This window comes from Otolemur garnettii, unplaced genomic scaffold (genome assembly GCF_000181295.1).
Source record: "Otolemur garnettii isolate 467f Iridium unplaced genomic scaffold, OtoGar3 scaffold00044, whole genome shotgun sequence".
NCBI lineage: Eukaryota > Metazoa > Chordata > Mammalia > Primates > Galagidae > Otolemur > Otolemur garnettii.
Genome location: NW_003852439.1, coordinates 5,568,334 through 5,593,186, shown reverse-complemented (window position 1 = coordinate 5,593,186; position 24,853 = coordinate 5,568,334). Strand labels below are relative to the sequence as shown.

Genomic DNA, 24,853 nt, shown 5'->3' with positions numbered 1-24,853 from the left:
ATTCCTCCTGCAGTTTCTCAAGTAGCATAATGGCCTTAATTTAGTTAATATTCAGAACATACTTTCATCTCAGTAACCAGAAGTGAATATTGCTGGTTAAGCTGGAAACTGCCATTGGCAAATTTGGGAAATAAGCGTTTTTATAAGTTGGTTTTTCCTTTCTATTGTTCAGGCATCAGGCATTGTGTGCTTTTAAATTGCAAGGTGTTTTAGATGCTTTCAGGATAAATAATGTTTTATGTAGCAGTGAGGAGCATGGACTTTAGTCAGACACACCTGGGTTTGAGACTCAGCTCTGATGCTTGCTAGACATGTGATCTGAGAAATGTTCCCTGTCCCTCTGAATCTCAAGTTTTCACCCCAAATAGGAAAAAATGCCATCTTCTTGCAGTATTGTCAGGACCAAACACAATAACATACGTTACCCACAAAGTGCAACTACAGACACATTGGAAGTGTTCACTAGGTGGCAGCTTTTGTTGTTATTCAAGACAAAATTTTTAAGAAGCTTATCCAGATAAATGTCTTAAGCATTAGACTACACTGGAGCTTGCCTTAATGGTAGGGCTTGAGGAATGGGTAACATTCCTAAAATTCTATCCTTGAAATGTTCTTTAGATGATTAGCATTTACGATGCAAAGACAGAACAACTTCAGATAGGACCGTATTCCTGGATGCCATTTCCTCATGTGGATTTCTGGTTGCAGCAAGATGATAAAGAAATACTAGAGGTGAGAATTTACAGGTTGGGTAAGTCTTAAATCTCTGGACCCTGGTTTCCCCATCTGTAAGAAAAAAAAGGGTTTAGACTAGGTAATAGCTGCTTCCTTTCAGTGGGTAATATTTATTTTTGAATACCCCCACTTAACCTCTGTATTAATTGGGGGTAAGTAGTGTCCTGGATAGACATCTATATAGGTGAAGCAGTAAGCAATCAACTGCTTCTTTTTTATTAACCCAGTATACCTTATTTCTTACATATTTTGCTGTATTAGAGCAGATGCTAAAAAATGTACACACATTTTAAAAAACTATTGAATATAAGTGACATTGAACATCTGCTGAACTTTAGAGTATTACAAATTTAACAGTTTTTTCCTTTTTAAAATGTGTATACATTTTTAAGTACCTCTGTGTGTATACACATATTTTTAGACATAGAATGATCTGACAACATTTTGACATCTTTATCAAAGTAGGGGATAGCAAGGTAACTCTTCTCTCATGCCCATAATGTTGTTTTTGCAGAACTTTTCCACTTCACCTTTGGCTGAGCCGCCCCACTTTGTTGAACATATTAGATCTACCTTGATGTTTTTAAAAAAACACCCATCTCCAACTAACAAGCTGTTTCCTGGAAATAAAGCTCTACTCTACAAAAAAAATGAAGATGGTGGCTTATGGGAAAAGATCTCTTCTCCAGGAAGCTAAACGTAGGATATTACCAAAGAAAGCAACTTTTTGGCATGACAAAGACCATTGATGGGGGCTGGAAAGAATATGGATTTGGAACCTACATCCATTGAGCTCCTTTACTTGGCATCTTTCAAATGACTTTCAAAATAAATCTTATTTTGGCAAAGGCATTTGTTTCCATTTACTTTCTGCTTTACTAAAAAGTTTATGTCTGGCTTTTCCTTTTTGGTCAGTAGCAATGGGCAGAGGAGAACCTACCTGTCTCACTGGTCTACAAGCAGCCATTTCAGATACTTGGGTAAATACTTCTAATTCTGCTAAATTAATGAATAAATTAAAAATTGTAATTTAGTGTTTGAAAAACCAGTATTTAAAATTCAGTGAGAATTTATGCATCTCACGGAGGTGTGGGGTTTTTTTGGCCCCAAAATATCAGACGCTTCCAATCCAAAACTGCTCTATTTCTAGATAAATAAAAGGTTCAGAAAGAAAAACAGGCTGGGTTTTTTGTTTTTGAGACAATCTTACTCTGTTGCCCAGGCTAGAGTGTTGTAGCATCATAGCTCACAGCAACCTCAAACACATGGGCTCAAGCAATCCTCCTGTCTCAGTGTCCTGAGTAGCTGGGACTATAGGCACTTGCCACAAATGCCTGGCTAATTTTTCTATTTTTGGTAGAGATGGGGTGGTCTTGCTCTTGCTCAGGCTGGTCTTGAACTCCTGACCTCAAAGGATCCTCATGCCTTAGCCTCATGAAGTGCCAGGATTACAGGTGTGAGTCACAACACAACCGGCCAGAAAAATAGTCTTTGATCTCAGTTCTCAAATTCTCTCTAAAATAGCTAACCTCATATGAAACTGTTTAATTTGAGTCCTACGAAGCCACTGATAAATCTGTTCTGGTCATTAAAGTGCCCAAATGGTAGCTATTATGCACATAGTGGTTAGTAATTACTTGGGTAAATACTTCTGATTCTGCTAAATTAATGAATTTAGAAAGCTTTGATTTTTCTGAAGTTGCTATCTTAAAGGAAATCACCATGCCTATTAATGGTAAGAGTTATAAACTGAATTCACTGTTAACAATTTTAAGAACCTTTATTGAAACCAACATTCAAATAGAATCTTGAGGGTGAAATGTTTCAGCAAAACCAATTTAACAATTCCAAATATATATAAAAACATTTAAAAATTAATCTTGTTAAAGTTGATAATTTACCCCTCCCCCATTTTATCTGTTATTCTTCATTGCACCAAATAAACAGGGAAGACTTAGTTTAATCTTTAAAAAAAACTGCATTTTGACAAGTGCCAAATGCCAAAAATCACATCAAATCAGAATGTAATTAGAGGCTAAATGTGGTATAACTAAGGCGTCCAATACTACAGATCCACAAACCCAGTATGAATCACGGCCATTTTAAGATCTCTCATAGCTTGACTTTGTTGGACTAAAAAGGCATAGGGGCTATTACTTAGGATAAACAAAGTAATGCTGTACTTTGAAAAAGTAGAAATGGACAATAATTAAGAGCTTACTAATAATAATTTGAGCAAGTCACCTGGCTTGATCAGCCTGAGAACATTACTCTTCTTGGGTGTGAGTTGGGCCCAAGGGGTGAACTGCTAGTGCAGCAGAGGCTATCAAAGCTTCATTCAGTGTGGGACATTCAGGTCAAAGGCATATTTTGGAACTTAAGCCTAAGTAGGTGCTACGCAGCATATTTAAGAGTAGGTAGCATCTATCAGGTTCTTAGATATTAAACAGAGAAATAAGCACTGTCCTTGTGTGCCAATTTAAAAGCTTTACCAGTATTTAAAAATATACATATATATGGTCAGGAAGAGACTTTACAGTTACTCTTAATAGAGGAGTCCTTAAATTTGTTTACAAAGAGTATATAAAGGGAGAAATGGATTGTGGCAGAGGACAGTCCCAGACAGAAGCCCTACCACAGCTCAAGTGGACACAGTCCTTACTTAAGTCTCCAAGAAGAGCAGCAGCTGGGGGTGGCAGGAGAGAACTTCTGACACTCTTATTTACAATCCCATGGAAACCTATTCTCCTTTAAGCCGAACAGTCCAATTGTATACTGCAACTTGATCATTAACTAAAGACCAACTAAAACATATGGCAAAGAACGCTATAGTGCCTCTGCAGATGTACAGCAGAGAACCCAGAGAGTTCTAATAAAAGCTGTTTTACCAAAAAGTTACTATGTGCAACCTAATGACTCATGCCTATGTTTAGAAAGATAAAAGCAAGTGTTTCAAGTGGCAGGCACTTGAAATTCTGAGTGTTCTTTGTGACTATAAAGTGTTTGTGGTAATTTAGGAAAAAGATGGCATTACTACAGTTGAGTAGGACGGAAACAACAGATATTAGTTGATCTACGTACACATAAAATTAGACAAAATGATTGCCTTCCTAAAAAGCCTGGCTTTCAGGCACATATTTGTGCAAAAACCTCAGTTAAGCACAAATAACAGTAATTTATATTGTATTAGGATGTGGCACAGTTCACATTTTCAATACAATTTCATCTTCCTGAAACAATATTCAGTACAGTCTCAAACCAAACACTGAATTTTTATCTTAAGCTCTCCGGTTCTTCTACCTGTGGGGGGTCATCTTCTGGGTGCTCGGCCTTCTTCTGGAGGACCTCAGTCTTGTCAGCCTTCTGTGGGGTGGGTGCCCCTGGGTGTCCCTCAGGGCTGCTGGACTCGAAGGTGTTGTGCTCCAGCCCACTGGACAGGTACTCGGCCTTTTCTAAGTCTTCAATGTGACTGACTGAGCTGGTCTCACTCAAAGCATCTGAACCCCTCAGGGACCTTTTAAAAGGCTTCTGGCCTATAGAACAGACAGACAGTGGTGAAACCTTGGTGGCACTTCTGAACAAAGACTTTCTGAGACAAGTAACTGCTTTATTTAACAATAGCTGCTTCTTACTGGCTCTGAAGCATTTTAGGAGATTCGAGAGAACTGAGAGCTGATACCAACATGCTCCCCAGGCTGGGATCTTCTGAGGCAATCTTAGGAAATGCTCAGAAGAATAAGCCTTGTTGTTACAATAATGCTATCTCTCAAGACCCTGACGTTACCCCTTGGCATGCTACAGAAATGGTTACAAAGAGGCAGTAGTTGGTCTTAGGAGAAAGAGGTCTTTGCTTTAACCCCCAAAACAAAGGAATGCAAGCAACAGCAAAGGGGTGGTGGGATATACCTGAGGCAAAGGTCTAGTCTCCTAGGAGAAATACAAGCAGATTTCTTCAGTTTTAATGAACTCAACCTTATTACCTGGAAGTCTCTGTTTAGGGCGACTGCCTGAGGGGGTTGGAGGTGGCGTTACTCCCGAGCCTTGTGCTTTGTAGACATATATGGGTTCTGTGGATACCAGAGAGCCTGCCGGGGGAGAAAGAGAAGGAGGGTGGGCAGAAGCGCTGGGCACAGGCCACCCTGGGAAACACCACCTGGCCTCACACAGCCTTGTTCCCTGGCAAGCTGCTTCTAGGCATTCAGCTTGCCGGAGACTGGTAGAGACCTTCGGCACTTCTGAAACATGCCATGAACTGTAGAAAACCGCTTGTAAGCCCCAGCCCTCTGAGGCTCCTAAGTACTGTGAGCACTTAGCCAGCAAAGTGGTACTTGAGTACATGGGGAACCAGGCCCTACTGAGAAATGTACTTCAGCAATGAGAAACAGATGCCTCCTTACTAAAAGCTAAGGCTTTGCAGATTAAAAATCTTTTGCTTTAGGTTAGGCATGGCAGCTCGTGCCTATAAGTAATCCTAGCACTCTGGGAGGCCTAGCACTTGGGTAGATCACCTGAACTCAGGGGTTCAAGACCAGCCTGAGTAAAGTAAGACCCTATCTCTAATAAAAATAGAAAAACTAGCTGGGCGTTGTGGTGGGCAACTGTAGTCCCAGCTACTCAAGGAGCCTGAGATAAAAGGATTGCTTGAGCCCAAGAATTTGCTGTGCCACTCTACCCAGGGCCGCTGAGTGAGACTCTGTCTCAAAATTAAAAAAAAAACTTTGGCTTTCACAATAATGTAGTCATCAATTCCTGGGGAAGAAACAAAGGCCTTGGGTTTAGGAAATTATTAACCTTGTAGGACAGGAAAGCAGGAATCACTAATATCTTCCCCAAATTCCAGCAACTGGTTAATATTTGCTGGTTGCCTGGTTTAAAATGTTCCAGGGCTATATATTACAATCTTTGAATTTCCCCTGTCAAAAGCAGTCCTTTACTGGGACAAAACAATAATGAGGACTGCAAGGAATATTAACCTTGAACTAAAATGTCTAAGACACAGTGCCTTCAGAGTCTAAACAGCTAAAGTCACTTGATTCAAGGAAGGAGGCTGCTTGCATTAGGGAATGGGTATCTGCTTTCCTACTATTTCAGCTGTCAGGGTGGGGGGAGGAGGATGGCAGGGCTGCAGGGCAGACTCATCTCCTTAGTTTCCTGGCCCAGTACCAGTGATGAAGAACTGAAGCCATAAAGGGGTTCTTAGTATAAGGTGCTTTGGGACCCAAAGGCATTTGGTCAAAACTCTCTTGGTAAATGAGATTTGGGTGGAGGCTAGTTAGTCATACCTTCTGTTAAGTTAAAAGTTCTTCCTTTCTGTAAAGCTTGTACTGGAGAAAACCAATTCAGCACAGAGCCTACCACGGGTATCTGCCGTAACACTCCCTGCAAAACATAACCATTGCTCAAGAACATCTCATTGACTCCCACTGCCAACCAGGACGTCTCATCAGCAGCCTCACCTCTTCCAGAAGCCGTTCCTCATTTGCCTTCTGCAGTTCAACTTGAGCTTCCTGAATTCCTTTCCGAACAACTTCAGTCATGTTTTCCAGAAGCTATGTTAGGGAACAGGAAAGGCATTACTTGTCTAAGCTTTCTGCCCAGCAACTAGAACTAGTAACAGCACTGGAGATACTTTTCAAATTCTGTCGGTAAATGGAATTCTGCATTTAAATGCCAGTATAAAAATAAAATAAAGAATAAAATAGGAGAGGATAAAATGCTTGTGGAGGTCTGGGCAGTCAAACCTTGGTGACCAGCCCCATTTACCAGGCAACAGGAGAAATTACTTAGAACCTCAATGTCGTCAGGTTTGGGAGAAACCTTAATGAAACCATCTAAGAATGATTAAAATTGACTCCTCTGCCTCATTCCAATCGTCTTTCTCTTCCCCACATTATGTGTTAAATGACTCACATAACACATGTTTGCGTCTCTTCTCAAACCAGTATTGCCATGGTACATTTTCTCTCCTTTTGAGTGATTTCTAGGGAATTAATTGGCTGGTTTAGAGAACATTCTTTAAGCTTTGTAGCCTGGTGCTCCCTGCCAATGCAGGTGAAGTCATCATGGTGGGAAGTCCTATTATCAGAAACACCCATCTCAATCACCCTGAGGACCCAGCTCCAATTACAGTCTTCCCTGACCTTGGCAGGCAGAGGTGAATGTGTCCTCATGAAGGCTCAGCTACCCCAGTTGGTATTCCCTGGCATTTACATGTGTGGTTATATGTATTCCACAGTACGTACAGGCATGGTTATATGCACCTCTTCCTGCCCCCCAAACTGGCTTGGGGAATTCATTGAGGGTAGGGGAAATGTCAAATCCACTTGGCATTCCTGATTCCTGGCATAATTCCCAGCTCACAGGAAACATTTATAAACTTTTGGGGAAAGAATGAAGGAATAAGACATTGCTAAGGGTGTCATAACCCCTACTAATTAGCTGGACAAGTCTCAGAAAAGGATCAAAACACTCATTAGTCTTACAGACCCTTGAGTTTTCCTCAATTTCCCGGGTTGTGACTACAATGGTCTCCACAAGTTCAGAAATGTCTACGTCTTCGCTTGCCATACCAATGTAAAGACAACTCTTCATACTTTTATATTCGGGGCCTGCAGTAAGAAAGAACAGTCAAAACATGGTTCCCGAGCCCTCTGGCACAAAACACAGGCCCACTCTCATATATAACAATATGACCATGCAAAAGAAGTCTTTTTGGAGACTCTAACAAGGGTGGGGGGAAAGGTCCTGAAAGGCTGTGGGAACAACACCTTCACACAGAACTAAAGGAAAGTTTCCTCCAAAGAGATCAAACCTATTTTCTTGAAGCCAATTAGAAAATGTCCAAAGGTCACAGGTACTTTAGAAAAATAATTACCCATTTTGAATGTAAGGTCAGATTCCAATTCATTTAACTTTTTCAGGAGTCCAGCATGGATCTTTTCCCCTTCAGGATCTGATTTCAAACTGTTCTTATCATCATTAGCATGTTCATACCTATAAACAATATCAAACAACATTATTTCAATTTAAAAAATCAAATGTCCCTCCAGGCACAGAATTATAGGCAGAGCAAAAACCACAAGAGATTAACCAGACTGTGAAATGAGATAATGGGCAAAAGAACTATTTAATAGTGTCTTAAGACCAAAAATGTTCAAGAACGTCACAGGAAAGCCTAAGTCTTTAGGTCTGTGGACATAACAAAGAGAGGCAAGGCCTGGAAGTCATATAAAAGGAGACTTGCCTCATTTTTAAGGGACCTAAAACGCAGCCACAGGACTGTCTACATGGAATTTCCTCTCCACGGGGAATTGGGTGTTTTTTCCCTTACTGATTTGTAATGTTCTATATACCCTAAAGAGTAATCATTGATAAGTTACATATATCCACCATGAGATCTAACAATTAAGTTTGTAAACTCATCTTAGAAAAAAAATGCTACATAGCTCTTTCTGAATATCACTACTGTCACCTTCGAAGCATTCCCCTTGAGAAGCTATGCACTGATATGAGCACCTAGTAAACCCTTCAAAGCAATTTTGGATCTTTTTCTGGTATAGCCCTCAAAGCTGTGATCATATTACCCTTGATGCCCTGAACGTGATCCAAATGTCTTCCTCTCAATACTTCCTTTATCTTAAGGAAAAAAGTCAGTGGGGGCCAGATCAGGTGAGGAAGGTGTGTGTTCCAACAGAGTTGTTTGTTTACTGGCTAAAGTTCCCTCACGGATAGTGTCATGTGTGTTGGTGCATTGCTGTAATGCAACAGGCACGAGTTCTTAGCCAAGATTTTTAGTTAAGGTTTTCCTATTTCTCTGTTGATGTCTATTTGGTCTGCTGTGCTTCTCACAGTCAGATGATGATTTTGCTGCATAACTGACAAATTTTTGCTGTTTTCATCAGTTCTGCTCTTTACTGGCTTCCCTGACCTCTCTTTATCAGGGATGCTTTCTCTCCCCTCAGAAAAACAATAATCCACTTGTACACTGACATTTTTTTCATGGCATTATTTCCATAAACTTAGACTAACATGTCCCTTATTTCACTTCCACTCTTGTCAAGTTTAACAAGAAATTTATGAATGTTTGTTCACTGCTCTAATTCAAGCTCTGACATTCCCGAGATGCCACACAAAAATACACAATAAAGAATGCCACTCGGCAAGATACCACATGTTGACACAAATACAACTGTGAGACACTGATATGCCAAGATTATGAAACCTTACTGGATTATTTGTACAGTGTTGCCAATGTAAGCACACGGTGGCAAGTTCATGAACTTAATTATCAGACCTCATATTTCTTCTCCTAGGTACTTGAGAACATATAGCAACTCTGACCTCAATCCGTACACTGGGGGCCGAGTCACCTGCCTATACTGTACTTCTGTAAATGCCCAGGAAATCTAGTTGAATTTTCATTGGACAAGTATATTGTGATTATATATATTTATCCTGGATTTCTAAGCTGGCTGGTTCACAAAATGACCCACCCATGTTCTTTATACAGCAAAGTCTCTAAGAGCAAATAGCAACCTGAAACTTTACCTGACAACCCCTATTCCAGGCCAGTTAGGGTCATCAACATATAAGAGACCTGCTGTTCCTTCCACTTCCTGTTTGAACTCCTCTCGCAGCTGCAGTGTACAGCTCAGAACCGGCAGCTTGCTCTGTATATAGGCTACCAGCTGATCCACATCCTCTGCCCGGGTTCCTAAACCTGAGGACATTCACACAATGTTAGAGAAAGGCTTAGAGGATGACTAAACAGAGGGTAGGGCAACCCCTTCCACTACTGGGAAGGTTAAAAGCTCCAGGTATATTTAATTAGCTGGAGCTGAGAGCTTAAAAAAAAAAAAAAAAAAAAAGCCACTCAACCCAGATATGAAAGAATCAGGTGTTAGAATTTTTTGACATAGCCACCATTGACATACAATGAAACACTTCAATATAGAAATCAGACTCTTCATGGAAAGCCCAGGCAGGTTATAAACATTATACCACAGATTAGAAACAAAAAAGCAACCACAGATCCCCTCTTTACACAATTACAAAGAGAAAGGGAAGTATTGTGGTGATCTGTGTCCCCACAGAGGAAGGGCAGAAAGATGGTGACAGCACCAAGTCGTTTCAAGGTCAGGGTTTGAGAGGTCTCAAGAGTCTTTATGGTGGCTTTTTCTTTGTAGGACACATGCCTCCATTTCCTTACTTTAATATCTTTGAGAAAACATCTCTCCCAAGATCCTAAAAACAGCTTATGAAAAATAACTAAACATTTTTTTCAGAATGTTGAAGTCATTTTGCAAAAAAGCACAACCAGCAAACTTTTTTTTTTTTGAGACAGTTGCCCAGGCTAGAGTGCCAGAGTGTCAATCTACCTTATAGCACCCTCAAACTTCTGGGCTTAAGGAATCCTCCTGCCTCAACCTCCCAAGTAGCTGGGACTACAGACACTGGCCACAACACCTGGCTAATTTTTTTTTTTTTTTTTTAGTAGAGACAAGGACCTCACTCTTGCTCAGGCTGGTCTCGAACTCCTGAGCTCAAATGATCCACCCACCTCAGCCTCCCAGAATACCAGGATTACAGGCATGAGCCACCTTGCCTGGACCACAACCAAATTTTTTTTTTTGGAGACAGAGTCTCACTATGTCACCCTAGGTAGAGTGCCCTGGTGTCACAGCTCATAGCAACCTCAAACTCATGGGCTTAAGTGATTCTCTTGCCTCATCCTTCTAAGTAGCTGGGACTACAGGCACTCGCCACAACACCTATTTTTAGAGACGAGGTTTCACTCTAGCTTAGGCTGGTCTTGAACCTGTGAGCTAAGGCAATCTACCTGCTTCAGCCTCCCAAAATGCTAGGATTACAGGTGTGAGCCACCACACCCAGCCCTTTTTTTTTTATTTTTTGAGACACGGTCTCATTTTGTCACCCTCAGTAGAGTGCAGTGGCATCATAACTCAAAGCAACCTCAATCTTTTGGGCCCAAGTGATCCTCTTGCCTCAGCCTCCCTAGTAGCTGCGACTACAGGCATCTGCCACAACACCCAGCTATTTTTAAAGGTAGAGTCTCACACTTGCTTAGGCTGCTCTCAAGTCCTGACCTCAAGTGATCCACCTGCCGTGGCGTCCCAGAGTGCTAGGATTATAGGTGTGAGCCACCACACTTGGTGTTGGAGGAGCTTTAAAAATACAGATGTCCAGGCTCACTGCCAGAGAAGGAAATCTGCATCTCTGTAGGGGGTAGCTGCTGGTAGTTTTCAAATCTCCACAGGTGAGAGAGATAATAGAAAATTTCTCTAATAATAGAAAACTAAGGGTCCTAGTACATCAAAATACAGTAATTCAAGTGACTTTAGTAGTCTAAATCCAAGATGTTATGCTGGAATGCTAATCCATCCAAATTTAGTCCCAAAGTAAAGAAAAAGCCCCTCTTTTTGGAAATGCTGATTAACTACAGGTGAAGAGAACATTACAAGGGAAAGGTAATCAGCCTGGAGTTTGACAGACATGAAAATGTTTCTCCCTAGAAAAAAAGTCAGGGAAATCTGAGACTGGCTACCTGCTGCTGTCATCAAAGGGTTGAACCGCATACATGTGCCCTCCACTTCCAGATCCATGACAGTGAGGCCACTCAGAGGCACCAGCTGTTTCAGCTGTTCTCCCAGCTGTAGGGAAAGGACAGTGCACTTGCTGCTGTAATGACGGCATCAAACGTCTTCAAGACCTACCCTCATCCACTCAGCCTCAGACCAAAGAGCCTCCTGTTTTGATTGTCTTTGAAAACTTACAGTAACTTATTTCTAAAAACAGTAAATTTTACATTTTTTCTTACTAATAAATACAAGTTCATTATAGAAAAATCTAGGAATATAGTTAAACCAAAAGAAGAAAATACCCACAATACACCATTCAAAAACACTCACTGTCAACATTTGGTAACTCTCCCAGGGTCTTTTCTCTGTGAGTAGGGCGAGTGTATTTTTTTTCTCATCATAAAACATGACATTCTACACTGTTTAGTAATCTGCATTTTTCCATTTAATTTATGGTAAGCATTTCCCTTCTGCCTCAAACATTCAGCTTCATGGTTTCTAATGGGTGCCTTGACCTCCACTGGATACATGTACCACAACTTATTTACCAAGCCCTCTATGTTGGGCACATCTAATATGCTAGGACTGACACTGCTGTGGTGAACATCCTTTCACTATTTGGAATAAATACCCTAGAGGTACCATTTCAGTGTCAAAAAAGCCATAAGGACTTTGATCCACAATGCCCACTTGTGAAAGGAATTCAGTGGACTCTGGCTGTGCTCCTCCTCAGAGTATTATACACACAACTCCAGAGCAGCTGCACTACAGTTCATGCTATTGCATGTTGTTTTACTTATAAGAAAGCAAGAACGTGATCACATGAGGAAACTGAGGGAACAATGCTAACGGGACCTGCCAGAGATGACACAATAGGTCAAACACTGATCCAATTTGGAAAAGAACCCCAGAAGAGGCCAGCACCTTCACAGGAAGCTCCCTCCTATGGTGATTTCCTATATATAACTATGTGTTATCCTAACAATCAGGGCAGGTGGTGATGCCCTAGATGTAAAAGAAAAAGCTGACGGCTGCCATTCTTACCCAGCGATTCAGCGCATCACAAGAGTGTCTCTCCCGGCTGACTGTTGAAGGTGCCATGTTGGGTGCTGAGACAGCTTTAAATGTTGGATCTGACACTAAAATGTAGAAAGGAGAGTAACTCCTAGAAACACGGCTAACTAAAACAGATACCCCTCCAATTCCATCTCACTAGATCCCACTATTAACCCAAGGGAATAGTCTTATGTATTACTGAAACCAAATGTACATACATCTGATAGGTTTAAAGTTTCACTTTTTTCTCATGAATTATATAACACTTGAATGTTCACACACAACATTCAACATTCACATTCATTCATTCACACAAATACAATTCTTAATTTCATTTAAAAGAAGGTTTTCTTAAAAAAAGAAAAGTTTTCTTTCAAGGAATTCAAAGCAAATTTTGCAAATTAGTGACTAGTTTACCAAGTACCATGTAAGGTCACTCAGAGCACCAAAGCATATCCAAATTGGGCTTCACAAGAGTATTCTCCACTCATCATTCTTCACCTACTCATGCCAGGTGCTGTGCCTGACACTAGGATATATGGCAGACTAGGTTTTTGCAATTTTACATTCTAGTTGAGGAAGACCATAAGAAAAGAAATCAATACATGTTGTTAGTGCCATGAAAGATGGTTGGGAATCTGATATATGATGGAGTCATTTATCATACAGGGACAGGGAAGGACAGATAGGGAAGGAAGGTTCTCTGAGAGGTGGACACTCGGTGGAGATCTAAATGGTAAGAGGGAGCCAGCCATCAGATGAGGAGGAGAAACGCACGAGAAGTGTTGGAATGGCAAGCAGCCAGGCCTTGCACTCAGACACAGCAGTATTCTAGGAGCAAGAAGACTGGTGTGACTGACATACAATCAGCAGGAGGGAACACAGGCTGAGAGGAAGTCAGAGAAGCAGCTGGAGCAGAGCATGTAGGCCAGTGGTTCTCAACCTTCCTAATGCCCCAGTCCTTTAATACAGTCCCTGTGAGTTGTGACCCACAGGTTGAGAACTGCTGACATGGGCTCTGGGAAGAGCTGATTTCATTCAGCTGAAATGGTAAGATGTCCACAAGGTTCTGACAAGGGAGTGATACAATGTGACTTCACCTCAAATGGAAGTGTGGAGGTGGAGAACATAGGACAGAGATCAGCTGAGAGGAGCCTATAGCTATCCATATAAAAAATAATGGTCCTTGGACTAGGCTGGTTGCACTTGGAACTTTTTTAAAAATGGAGATACCTGGGTTCAACTTACTGAATTAAAACACATGGGAACCAGGTCAAATGACTCTTTTTTAGCTACTCCAGCACTGGTCCAGGGGCTGGCATGCAGGAACCACTAGTTTAATCACAGCAAACTATCAGCAAAATGAGAAGCCATTTGGGACTGAAATTCTTGTAAATACTATTAAATTATGACTAATAATTTTAATAATGCAAATATTTGGACTATCTATTTAACTTGAAATGGTATCAAACTCAAAGTCCTCAAACACAGATATAAAAATAACTTTGTTTTCAAAATCACCTACCTGAGCTTGTTAACTCCTGGAAAAATCTGAACACCACTACTGGAGAGCTGAGTTCATCTTCCACCTGCAAAAATGGAAGTCTGCTATTACCAAGTAATATTAAATTCTAAAGTCCTACAAAATGAAATGGTGAGTTTGAAAAATAGGCTAAAGATGTTCTAATTTGTAAAAAAATTCAATGGTTGATTTCAGTTGCTAGAGAAACAAAAATCAAAACCAAGGGTTTAGTAAAATTTCTAAAAATAAGTATGAACCAGCCCTGAAGGTACACTGTAATTTATAAGATACTTAATACTCGTTAAAAATTAAGATAATTTTAATGATAATGTTAACACAGGTCTAACATTAAAGATCAAACAAGGTGAGGAGAAAGTAGAACTAGAATCCATACTCAAAGAGCCAATGCTCTCAACAGTCCCAGAAATTCAGAATTTACTATAACTTTTTATACTCAGGGGGTATTAAAAAAAAAAGTAACAAGTACTTTCTTCTCACTCTGTAAAACTTCCAGAACAGGATAAAAGTCCTGCTAGCAATATAGATAATCACAATCTAGAACTCTACTTACTTTCTAAATATATTTACTTCTATTTAGTATTTATACCCAGTACTTATTATTCAAGAAAGGCATCAGACAACTTCTTTAATGTATTTCATAGCAGACGAAAACCCGCACTACATCATGATAATCTAGCACTAATGTGTCTATACAAATGTACGGTCAGCTCTCAGCTACAGCCTGGGTCAGGGGGCACAGGGAGCAGCGATGTCCTTAGCAGGCTCTGTGCTATTTTCTGGTAGCGTGGGTGGTACTTGGAGAGAAGATATCTAAGTATTCAACAATGTCAGCACTGTAACTCTAGTCACAAAACTTATGTTCCAAGGCTCCAAGTGTGTTGACTCATTAGCAGGGCCAAAAGTTAGTGCTAAATTGGAACAACAGGAGTAGCTGGCCCAAGATCTTTTTTAGAAATTTTTCAAAGAACTGTATGGATATGATTCAAATCAAGCAAGATTTGTATTCTTATCTTCCCACTATTTATTCAGCCAGTTTCTGTGCTAAATGCTTTCATATCTATCATCTCCTTTAACCCTCATATAAACAAACAAAACTACTGATAATTTCAAAGGTGAAGGGACTTAATATTTAAATACAAGGGAGGAAGCCCAATAAGCAAGTAGGAACAAAAAAGGACTCAAAATAATGCACTCATTCTCCCATCCTCAGTTAAGAGAAGGCACAATGATCTGAGGAACAAGATGTCTACACAGACATATTATGATCATCTTTTCTGTCTTTGAACTCAGCGGTCTCATATATCATTGTGCAGAAGAAATACTATACAGGGTTATATACATACACTTCTGGTTTAAGCTACATGACAGACAGCTAATACTGAAGTTAGCAATTCTAACATTGGATTAAATATAACTGATGACCAGAAAAAGCTTAAACCATTGCTAGGCTCACAGAAAAAAAGATGCATTCAGAAAGCAGAGGGAAGAGATGGCTGTAAGCTGAACTACAAAGGAAGGGCAGCATATCTGGGACCTGGCACTTGGCTTTCACGGCCTTTTTTTTTCTTTTTCAGACAGGATCTTGGGTTCATTGACTGGGGTTAGGTTGCAGTGGCATCGCCACAGATCACGGCAACTTCAAACTCCTGGGCGCACTCAATCCTTCTGCCTCAGCCTCCTGAATAACTAGGACTATAGCTGTGTGCCACCACACCCATATTTTTTATTCTTTGTAGAGATAGGGGTCTTACCATGTTATTTAGCTGGTCTCAAACTCCTGGCCTCAAGAATCCTCTCTGCTCTGCCTCCCACAGTGCCAGGACTACAATACAAGCCACCATGCCCAGCTAGGTCTTGGGTTTTAAGGCCCACATGATGGACAGTAATGAGTCTACACAAAGGCTTTATGAATCTTTATTTTATAAAAATTTTTTATAGGCAAAAATTGTCAACAAACATGATTTCAGACAGTAACAAGTGTAATGAAAAGACCGCAGGGAATAGAGAGTGATGGATGGTCATGGGAAGTTATCTTTAGGGTGGTCAGGAAAGTCCTTTCTGAAGAGGTGAGATCTGAACTACAATTTGTAAGAAACCAGCCATCAGAAAAATTGGCCAAGTGTGGGGGCTGGAGGCAGTGTTTCTTAGGCAGAAGGACAGCAGGTACAAAGGAGGGTTGTGAGGGTTAAATGAAATAATGCATGTTTAGGTATCTATAGTACCACATGTGGTCTCTAAGAAGCACTTCACAAGCAGCAACTGGAATGGCGCTGATGATTAACAGGCCACAATGCCTCATGGTATTTGTCAATTACTGCATCCTCTAATGGAAAAAGCAGCCGCTGGAAGAAGGGACAAAGAAGGGTTTATGCATGGACCATGTGCAGCCTTACAAAGATGCTCCAAAATAACTGGAGATTAATACCATCAGATACCTCTCACACTTAAGGAAGAGGAAATAGTGAAGAGGTGAGGAAGAGCCGAGTGGCTCAGTAAGGCAGGGACAGGGAAAGGGTCCAGGCCCGGCACTGCCTCAATTCCTAACAGTCTGCTCAACGTAGTCCATAATTTGCATCTGTTTGAAATCAGAAGAGTTCAACCAATACACTTTCATTTGACAGCTGAGCTCACATGCTCAGGTTAAGAAAGTGACTCTGTCACAAGGTCACCCCATGGCATCTTGAAAGTAAAACCCAAACCTCTTGATCTATACTGCTCCATTCTGCTTCCCTAATGGTACCTCTTCATCCAAAGTTCCCCCAACTAGAATTTGGGTCAACTGGCCCAGGCTCCATCTCAGAAGGCAATGCAGAGTAGCTACTTCTCTTAAACAAATCGTCTTCTAAAACAGAAACGGTACTAACTGGAACCCCCAAAAACTCAAAAATTAGTTTTTAAAAAATCTTTTTTACAAAGTTTTCTAGAGACAATGTCTTGCTCTGTTGAGCAGGCTGGCTTGAGATCACAGCTCACTGCAGCCTCAAACTTCTGAGCATGAGCAATCTTCTTGCCTCAGCCTCCTGAGTAGCTGGGACAACAAGTGCCCACCTATAATGCCTGGCTATGTTTTTGTAGAGAAGAAATATGGTCTTGTTATGTTGTCCAGGTTGATCTTGAACTCCTAGGCCTAAGTGATCTTCCCTCCAGGCCTCCCTAAGTGCTGGAATTACACGCATGAGCCACTGTGCCCAACCTCAAAAATTAGTTTTAAACTTTACTACTATAACCTGCAGAATTGTCAAAGAATTATCACTCAGTGAACCTATTTAAATCAGAATTTGACCTATAAATTGCCTAAAATTCTAAAATATAATAAAGCAAAACATGATGACATTCAAATCTGAAGTGACACTCATTCTTGGTTGATAGCTCTGCTAAATCCTCATTTCTTTGTCTAGGTATTATCCCTGGGGAGTACTCTATGACAGATTCATTTTAGGAAGACACCAGAGGTTAAGAGTAAGGTTGCTTGTCTCTTCCTCCTCTTACCTTATGCAAATAAAAACTCTGATGTCAGAAGGTTTCAGAAAGAGCCCAAAGCATTCTGAGAGACAAAACGATTTTTTTTTTTTTTTTTTAGAGACAGAGTCTTATTTTGTCGCCCTTGGTAGAGTGCTGTGGCATCACAGCTCACAGCAACCTCCAACTCTTGGGCTTAGGCGATTCTCTTGCCTCAGCCTCCCGAGCAGCTGAGACTACAGACACCCGTGACAATGCCTGGCTATTTTTGTTGTTGTTGTTGCAGTTTGGCTGGGGCTGGGTTCGAACCCAGCACCCTCAGTATACAGGGCCGGCACCCTATTCACTGAGCCACAGGCACCGCCCACAAAACGATTTTTTATTTCAGTTAGATGGGTATTCTAAAGTTCTTAGGCAGGTGAAGTTAATGGTGTTCATAAGATCTTTGTGCAAATCTAAATTTTAGCAGAATAAATAGGTTATATGGAAGGCACTAAGGAATTTAAACATGGTACAGCAAAAAGTTCTTGGCTTCCGGATAACTGTATAATTAGGTCAAATATATGTATGACTTTCTTTCAAACAATATGTGTGTGTGAGTGTTTTAAGGGAGCTGCCAAAATTCCACTGAAATGTATCAGCTCTGGAGAAAACCATTCTAAGTTATTGAAGTTTAAAACAAGTAATTTATTTCAAAAATAGATGAAATTATATACTATACCAAGATTTTGATGTGGTTCACTTTCTTCAAACTTTCCTGCAATCGTTGACTCTGCAAATGACAAAAAACAGCTTATATAATTTCATTAGACTGACATAACTGGCTTTCTTAAGGGTCTTTACAGGTCTGCAAACAAGGATCTCAAGCAAAATCATCTGCAACTTGGTGATTTCTAAGTTTGGCCAACAATTTTTGCATTTCAAAATCTGCAAATATTCCCCAGTTCAAAGTTACATGTAGTGAATTGGGAAAAGCTGTTTCTAATGAGACACGTTAATTCATCATATTGGCAATGTAAGCCAATCATTCAAAAAACACTGAGTGCAAATGTGTACAAATCACAGTATTGAATATGGGGGGAGACCAATGACAAGTCAGAGAACACAGTGTGCTCAAGAGGTGGAGGCTCACGCCTATCATCCTAGCACTCCGTGAGGCTGAGGCAGGTGGACTGCTTGAGCTCACAAATTCAAGACCAGCCTGAGCAAAAGTGAGACCTCATCTCTACCAAAAATAGAAAAACCAAGACAAGAGGATCTCTTGAGTCCAAGAGTTGGAAGTTGCTGTGAGTTATGATGCTATCGCACTCTACCCAGGGCAACAGCTTGAGACAAAAAAAAAAAAAAAAGTGCTGGTAAAGGCATGGTTCTGCCACTTATCACCTGCAGGTTCCTTTATAAATTACTTAATTTGCCATTTACTACCTATGACCTTAGACAAGTTAAATAACTTGTCTGTGCTTCAGTTTCCTGAACTATAAAAAGATGATAGTATCTCTCTTTAGGGTTGTTGTGAAGACTGACTTGACAATACAGTATGTACTTAGAAGCAGAACATAGTGTACATTATGTAAGTGATGGCTACTGTCATTATCAATACCATCAGTACCACTATATTAATGTTAACCCATTCCCTCATCACTGATAGGGGAATAGTAATAGTATCCAATTCATGCAATTGGGGCACATTAATTAAACTTACATTCTAGGGAAGTTGTAGGGATGAAACGAGACGACGTACAGAAAGTTAATTCGTGGTACCTGGCACTGAGTAAATGCTCTACCCAAGAAGAAAATGATGCTGATGATGACAACGAGAAGGAGGAAGAGGAAAAGGAGAATACTGATTTCTGCTCTCAGGAAATGCTTAGTATGAACATAAGGTATGAATGTACACAGATATCCACATCTGCTACATTTCCATGCAGTTTAACATGTGCATTTAGCATGGGTGACTCAATAGTAAGATTTCATTCAAATCCTCAAGAGTATTCGAGATCAGCTAGTTTTTGTTTCAAGGAGGATACCAGAGCTACAAGGACCTCAAGGGTTTGGTAGTTAATGCCATTATTTTCCTGTACTCCACAGGCCAAGGGGAATTGAAAAATTCTCCCTTGAGTACCTAAACCTTCCTTAAATTGACTAAGTTACTTCAGCAATAAAAGCATCTCTTTCCTAAAAAACAAACCTCAAAATGTGAGCTAATAATAGCACAATGAGAGCACTTCTAAAAATGTGGTGCTTCTGTAAGCATAATGAGCATAAATCTGAAAATGATTTTTTAATATAAAAATGAACTATCCTAATATACCATACACCAAAAAACTGCTACCAAAGCAATATGAAAATACTAATTTTTCTTAAATATAAAAATGATACTTAAGGGCCAATTCCCCAAGAATATGTTTAAAATAAAGGTTTAAACCAATATTTGTAACTTATTATAGGATCTGGTACTACCGTAAAAGCTTTACATGTATCAACTCGTCAAGTCTTCACAAAGTTCTCTCTTACCCCTATTTCATACATGAATGAATGGAGGAATTGAGAGGTGACATGCTTCTGAGCTCAGACAGGGTCTCACACTGCATAAATGACTTTTTTTTTTTGCTTTCTAAATGCTAAAATCTGAATGTTTGTGTCCTCCCAGAATTCATCTGTTGAAACCTAATCCTTTAAGGCAAGAGTATTAAGAAATGAGGCCTATAAGAAGTGATTAGGATATGAGGATAGAGACCTCATGAATGGGATCAGTGCCCTTATAAAAGAGGGTAAAGGAAATGTGTTCGCCCCTTTGGCTATGTGAAGACATGTGGAAGTGGCCGTGTCAGGAACAGGCCCTCACTGGACGCCAAATCTGCTGGCACCCTGATTTGGATTTCTCAGCCTCCAGAACTGTAAGCAATATATGTCTGCTATTCACAAACTATCCATTCTAACGTGCTTTGTTACAGCAGCCCCAACAGACTAAGACACTAAACTACAGCAAAACTGTATGTTTTTCACTATCAGAACACCTGAAATGGAAAGAGGATTAGACTTGTCCCCAGAGTCCTAAAATTTGGGACCCCATCCAGCTGGTATTAAAAATTTCCATGCCTTCTATAACCAACCTTTAACTTTGACCCTGGACAATCAGTTAGTCATGGGGAACAAAGAAGAAAGCTCTCCCCGGCCCCCAACTTTCTGCATGCTTCTTCACTCCTCAGAAGTCATCTGGTGACTCCACTTATCCCAAGCTGAAAGTGGTATTCCTTTTTGTCTAATTTCATCTGAACACAAACGCTAAGACAATCCCAACAGTCTGTCCCAGAACTCTGAACAAGCAAATACATGTGCATTTAGTCTGCTTGCCTACAAGATGGTCAACTCACACAACAAGGTTCTAAAATGAAGGTACATAATGAAATGTTTTCTGGTTCTGCTTTTGCCAAAAAGTCTTTGTGATTCATTTATTTATTTATTTATATGAGCATCTCACTATGTTGCAGCTCACAGCAACCTCCAACTCTTGGGCTTCAGTGAATCTCTTGCCTCAGCCTCCCAAGTAGCTGGGACTACAGGCACCCGCCACAATGCCTGACTATTTTTTGTTGCAGTTGTCGTTGTTTAGCTGGCCCGGGCCTGGTTCAAACCCACCAGCCTCCGTGTATTTGGCTCCCACCTTAACCACTGTGCTTTGGGCACCGAGCCGTTTTCGACTCATTTAATGTAAGGTTTCTACTCACCAGTTGGCAGGCATGCTTTATTCTCTCCACAATCCCATCAAGTCCCAAGTATTGTAAAGATAACCACAGTGGCAGGGCACGAAGTTTGTCTGCTGGCTTATTTGATGTAAGACCGGCAACTAAAGTCTAAAAAAAGCCAATACAGGTTTATTAACAACTGAAATCTTATGCTACAGAACTAACTAGCAACTACTTACTACACACTCAGCAAATAACAGATGCCATGCTAAACACTGGCTAGCATTATCCATTTGATCTTTTAAAAGCTCTAGGAAGTAAGTATTCTAAGTAACTCAGTAGACCTTGTTTTGTCCAAGGGTCCATGGCTAAGGAGTAGCAAAGCCAGGATGACAATCCAAACAGGTTCACATCCCAGAGCAACAGCTCCTGACATTCAAGAGGTAGCCCCTTCAAGGTTCCTCTGAGCATCCTTGAATACCTGGCCATTATCAACTGAGCAAAACATAAACTATTTTAGCAGTAATCACTGAAATCTTACTTTGCACATGCCTATCACTAACTGACCTATTATCAAGAACTGCAAGTATGATTTTTAAGAAGTATGTTATAACCAATGTGGATTCAGAACATTAAAATGCTCCCACTCAGCAATTCCACTTCTGAGAATCTATCTAAAGAAATAATTTGAAATGTAGGAAGATATTCATTGCCTCATTATTTCAATAAAAATTTGAAGACATCTTAAAAATTCACAACTGGAGACTAAGTAGTGACAGAGTATTACACAATTGTTAAAATTTCATAAAAGATTCTTCATACAGGAGGCACCTGTAGCTCAATGGGTAGGGTGCTAGCCACATACACCCAGGCTGGTGGGTTCAAACCCAGCCTGGCCCAGCTAAACAACAATGACAACTGCAACAAAAAATGGCTAGGCATTGTGGTGGGCGCCTGTAGTCCCAGCTACGTGAGGGGCCATGGCAAGAGAATCACTTAAGCCCAAGAGTTGGAGATTGCTGTGAGCTGTGACACCACAGTACTCTACTGAGGGCAACATAGTAAGACTCTGTCTCAAGAGAAAAAAAAAAAATTCTTCATATACATAGGGAAGTATGTAGTGAACAGAAAAATATATATATGGTTTAACTTATGTAAATCTTTTTCTGGAAAAAAATGCAATGTAAGTGGAATTAAGGATATTTCTCACCTTTTGTTTTTCTGTATTTTGCACTTAAAGTCAATAATGAGTATTAACTACTCCACTCCCACTCCCCCTCCAGTGAGAATAAGCTCACCAAGGCAGGATCATCATGTTTATAGAGAGTCACTGCAGGAACAGCTGGCAAACCCAGCCACGGGCCAGGAGTCATTGTCATGCTATCACATTTGGTTGCAGCCTGCCAAAAAAGGAATAACTCCTTGTTAGATTACGAGAACACACTAAACCCGACACCATTTTTATGAATGTGAAAGCCATTAAGGATTCAGCGGATTTAAGTTCCTTCTTTAAAACACTAATATTTAGTAAATCAACAACATACCAGCACTGATGAGGAGACATAACCTAGAGCCAATGTTGCCAGATTCACACTGGAAGAAAAAAACACCAATCTAAGAACTAATTATTTAATGTTGCTTATTCACTAAGTATGTACTTTAAAAAAAAGTCTGTGCTGTTGCAAGTTGACATGTGTCTTTCAGCTTTGTTATTAGCTTTTATAACAGCAACAGAAGATATAGTTTATACAATTTCAGAAAAACCTTCAAAATGCATTCAAGTCAATAATGTGGGGGGAAAAAAGTGTTTCAGGGGACACCTCCTACTCATTTAATATAATGGTAGCATTACTCTCTACCTTTCACAGCTCCTCTTCTCTGGTCATGTTTTTCTCAGGAATAAAATAAAAGACACCTGCCTTGTATGACATGGTGGGTATGGGCTGCTAGGGCTGCCCTGCATCCTCTCCCTCTTAATAGCTCTCCAACAGTCTTTTGGCAAACCACCTCAATCCTCTCTAGCAACTACCATGTGCTCCAGAGCTGGGCAAACAACCTAAACCATCAGGGGATTAATTCTCCCTGGCCACAGTGATTGGATCAGTATGAGATTTGTTAGACCTTCTGACCCACTGAATACAAAGCTGGAAAGAAGGCTGGAGTTTCTGGAGCTACTTTGCACTGTAATAGGCAAGTATGGTCCACAAACAGCTAACACAGTGGAATCAAGTCAAGTGACTGTGATAAAGGGAGGGACTGAGGAGGAAGACACTGAATCCTGGTTGACACTGGGCCTAAAGCCAATCCTAACATTGGTCTTTTTAGTTATCTTTGACAATAAAATCTCTTTTTGCCTACCAAAAGAGCCCTCAGTGATAAATACCTCTAAAAAGTGATAGCCTAAATGTCCATCCACTCTTCATGAGGATTCTGTAGGGCCCAACCTCGGACCTACTCACCCCTCCACGTGAAGCCATATGCCATACTGCTCACAGAGTTCTTTCAATCGTCCAATCTTGTCTGTGTGTCCTACTGCTGCAGTTCCTAGGATAAAACAAATAAGCAAGGATATTAAAGGAACAAACATTTTCTGACCCTTTACAGCATTTAAGAGCTTTTATACATATTATCTCCCTAGGAGGGAAGTGGCTTATTACATCCCTGTTTTCTTTGTGGACTGACTTCAAATTAACTTTTCCAAGTTGACTTATGCAAGTTTTGAAAAATGTGGATTCTCCATTGTATGTTTTTGTTATTGAAATCTTTTACCAACTTTCTTTCTGTCTACTTGATCTGTTGATTAATGAGAAATATATTCAACTCTCCCACCACAACTATAGGTTTGTCAATGTACACGTGTGTATCAGTTTTCCTTTAATGTCCCTTTATATATTTCAAAGTTATGTTCACAAGTTTTCAGAACTATTATTTCTTTCAGTAGATGTGTCTTTCATCAATGTGAAGCCTATTTTACCCCAGCCAATATTGCTATGGTACTTTCATTTTGGTTAGCATTTGTCTGAGATATCCTTTCTACCCTTTTATTGTCACTTCTTGGTTATTTTGATTTAGATGTGTCCTTTACAAAAATATATACAGATAAATGTGGGTGCTTTTTGCCCAGGTTCTTTGAATGTGCATTCTGAAGTCAGTTTAAATATATTAAATGCTTTAAGCCACTCCTTTGATAATTCAATTGCACTACAAATTGTGCTGAGCAGAACCCTCTTCAGACAGAGCTTAAGTAAAACATGGAGGCATCCATTCTCCCAACCATCTGAATTTCCAGATAGCAGTATGCCGACTAACACAATTAAAACGAAGTGGTTCTATTGTGAGGTCTATGATAAGAAAAGAGTGAAAACTTTCCCCCCACATATAAATCTCAAATTAAAAAAAATAAAAAAAAACTTAACTGTCACATTTAGTTGAAATGAGATCAAACACCAGTGCATAGGTTGTGCCACATGACCCACTCATCAAAACAAAGCACAATGCTGTTTTAGTGACAGGACCATGTTCAGACTACCTTTTTATATTTCTTGGCAATGTCTGCTGACTAACCCTTAAGATGTGTCTTCTGGGGCTTACAAGTCACAAGGGTAAGTCACTCAGTCACATGCAAATTGCAGCCCTTTCAATCTAACAAGAGTTTGAATATGGGTGGATTTGTGTTTCTTTTTAAAGGAATCAGGCAGGAAGTAGAGGTTTTCTCCTGCTAGCAACAAAGTGGATATTTAAGTGGTGGTTTTTCTTTCTTTCTTTTTTTTTTTTTT

General features: G+C 40.2%; 2 protein-coding genes across 4 annotated transcripts in view; one reads left to right on the top strand and one right to left on the bottom strand.

Moving 5' to 3' along the window:
- The window catches only part of LOC111725592 (protein N-terminal asparagine amidohydrolase-like), a 4,373-nt gene extending 2,786 nt beyond the window's left edge, over nucleotides 1-1,587 (top strand). Inside the window, exons 2-3 of the mRNA XM_023513819.1 lie at nucleotides 619-732; nucleotides 1,250-1,587. Of these exons, the coding sequence (XP_023369587.1) occupies nucleotides 619-732; nucleotides 1,250-1,432 (297 nt within the window). The 3' untranslated portion in view covers nucleotides 1,433-1,587. The remainder of the gene's footprint in view (nucleotides 1-618; nucleotides 733-1,249) is intronic.
- Nucleotides 621-24,853, bottom strand: part of PDXDC1 (pyridoxal dependent decarboxylase domain containing 1) — a 48,844-nt gene continuing 24,611 nt past the window's right edge. For all 3 annotated transcript variants that reach the window (XM_012805750.2, XM_023513812.1, XM_023513813.1), the window contains exons 9-24: nucleotides 23,537-23,621; nucleotides 22,622-22,670; nucleotides 22,376-22,477; nucleotides 21,120-21,245; nucleotides 18,113-18,163; nucleotides 13,915-13,978; nucleotides 12,378-12,472; nucleotides 11,300-11,405; nucleotides 9,283-9,454; nucleotides 7,610-7,728; nucleotides 7,222-7,343; nucleotides 6,192-6,284; nucleotides 6,018-6,114; nucleotides 4,716-4,820; nucleotides 4,036-4,268; nucleotides 621-786 (exon numbers count right to left, since the gene is read on the bottom strand). In XM_012805750.2, coding sequence (XP_012661204.2) covers nucleotides 727-786; nucleotides 4,036-4,268; nucleotides 4,716-4,820; nucleotides 6,018-6,114; nucleotides 6,192-6,284; nucleotides 7,222-7,343; nucleotides 7,610-7,728; nucleotides 9,283-9,454; nucleotides 11,300-11,405; nucleotides 12,378-12,472; nucleotides 13,915-13,978; nucleotides 18,113-18,163; nucleotides 21,120-21,245; nucleotides 22,376-22,477; nucleotides 22,622-22,670; nucleotides 23,537-23,621 — 1,679 coding nt within the window. In that variant the 3' untranslated portion in view covers nucleotides 621-726. The remainder of the gene's footprint in view (nucleotides 787-4,035; nucleotides 4,269-4,715; nucleotides 4,821-6,017; nucleotides 6,115-6,191; nucleotides 6,285-7,221; nucleotides 7,344-7,609; nucleotides 7,729-9,282; nucleotides 9,455-11,299; nucleotides 11,406-12,377; nucleotides 12,473-13,914; nucleotides 13,979-18,112; nucleotides 18,164-21,119; nucleotides 21,246-22,375; nucleotides 22,478-22,621; nucleotides 22,671-23,536; nucleotides 23,622-24,853) is intronic.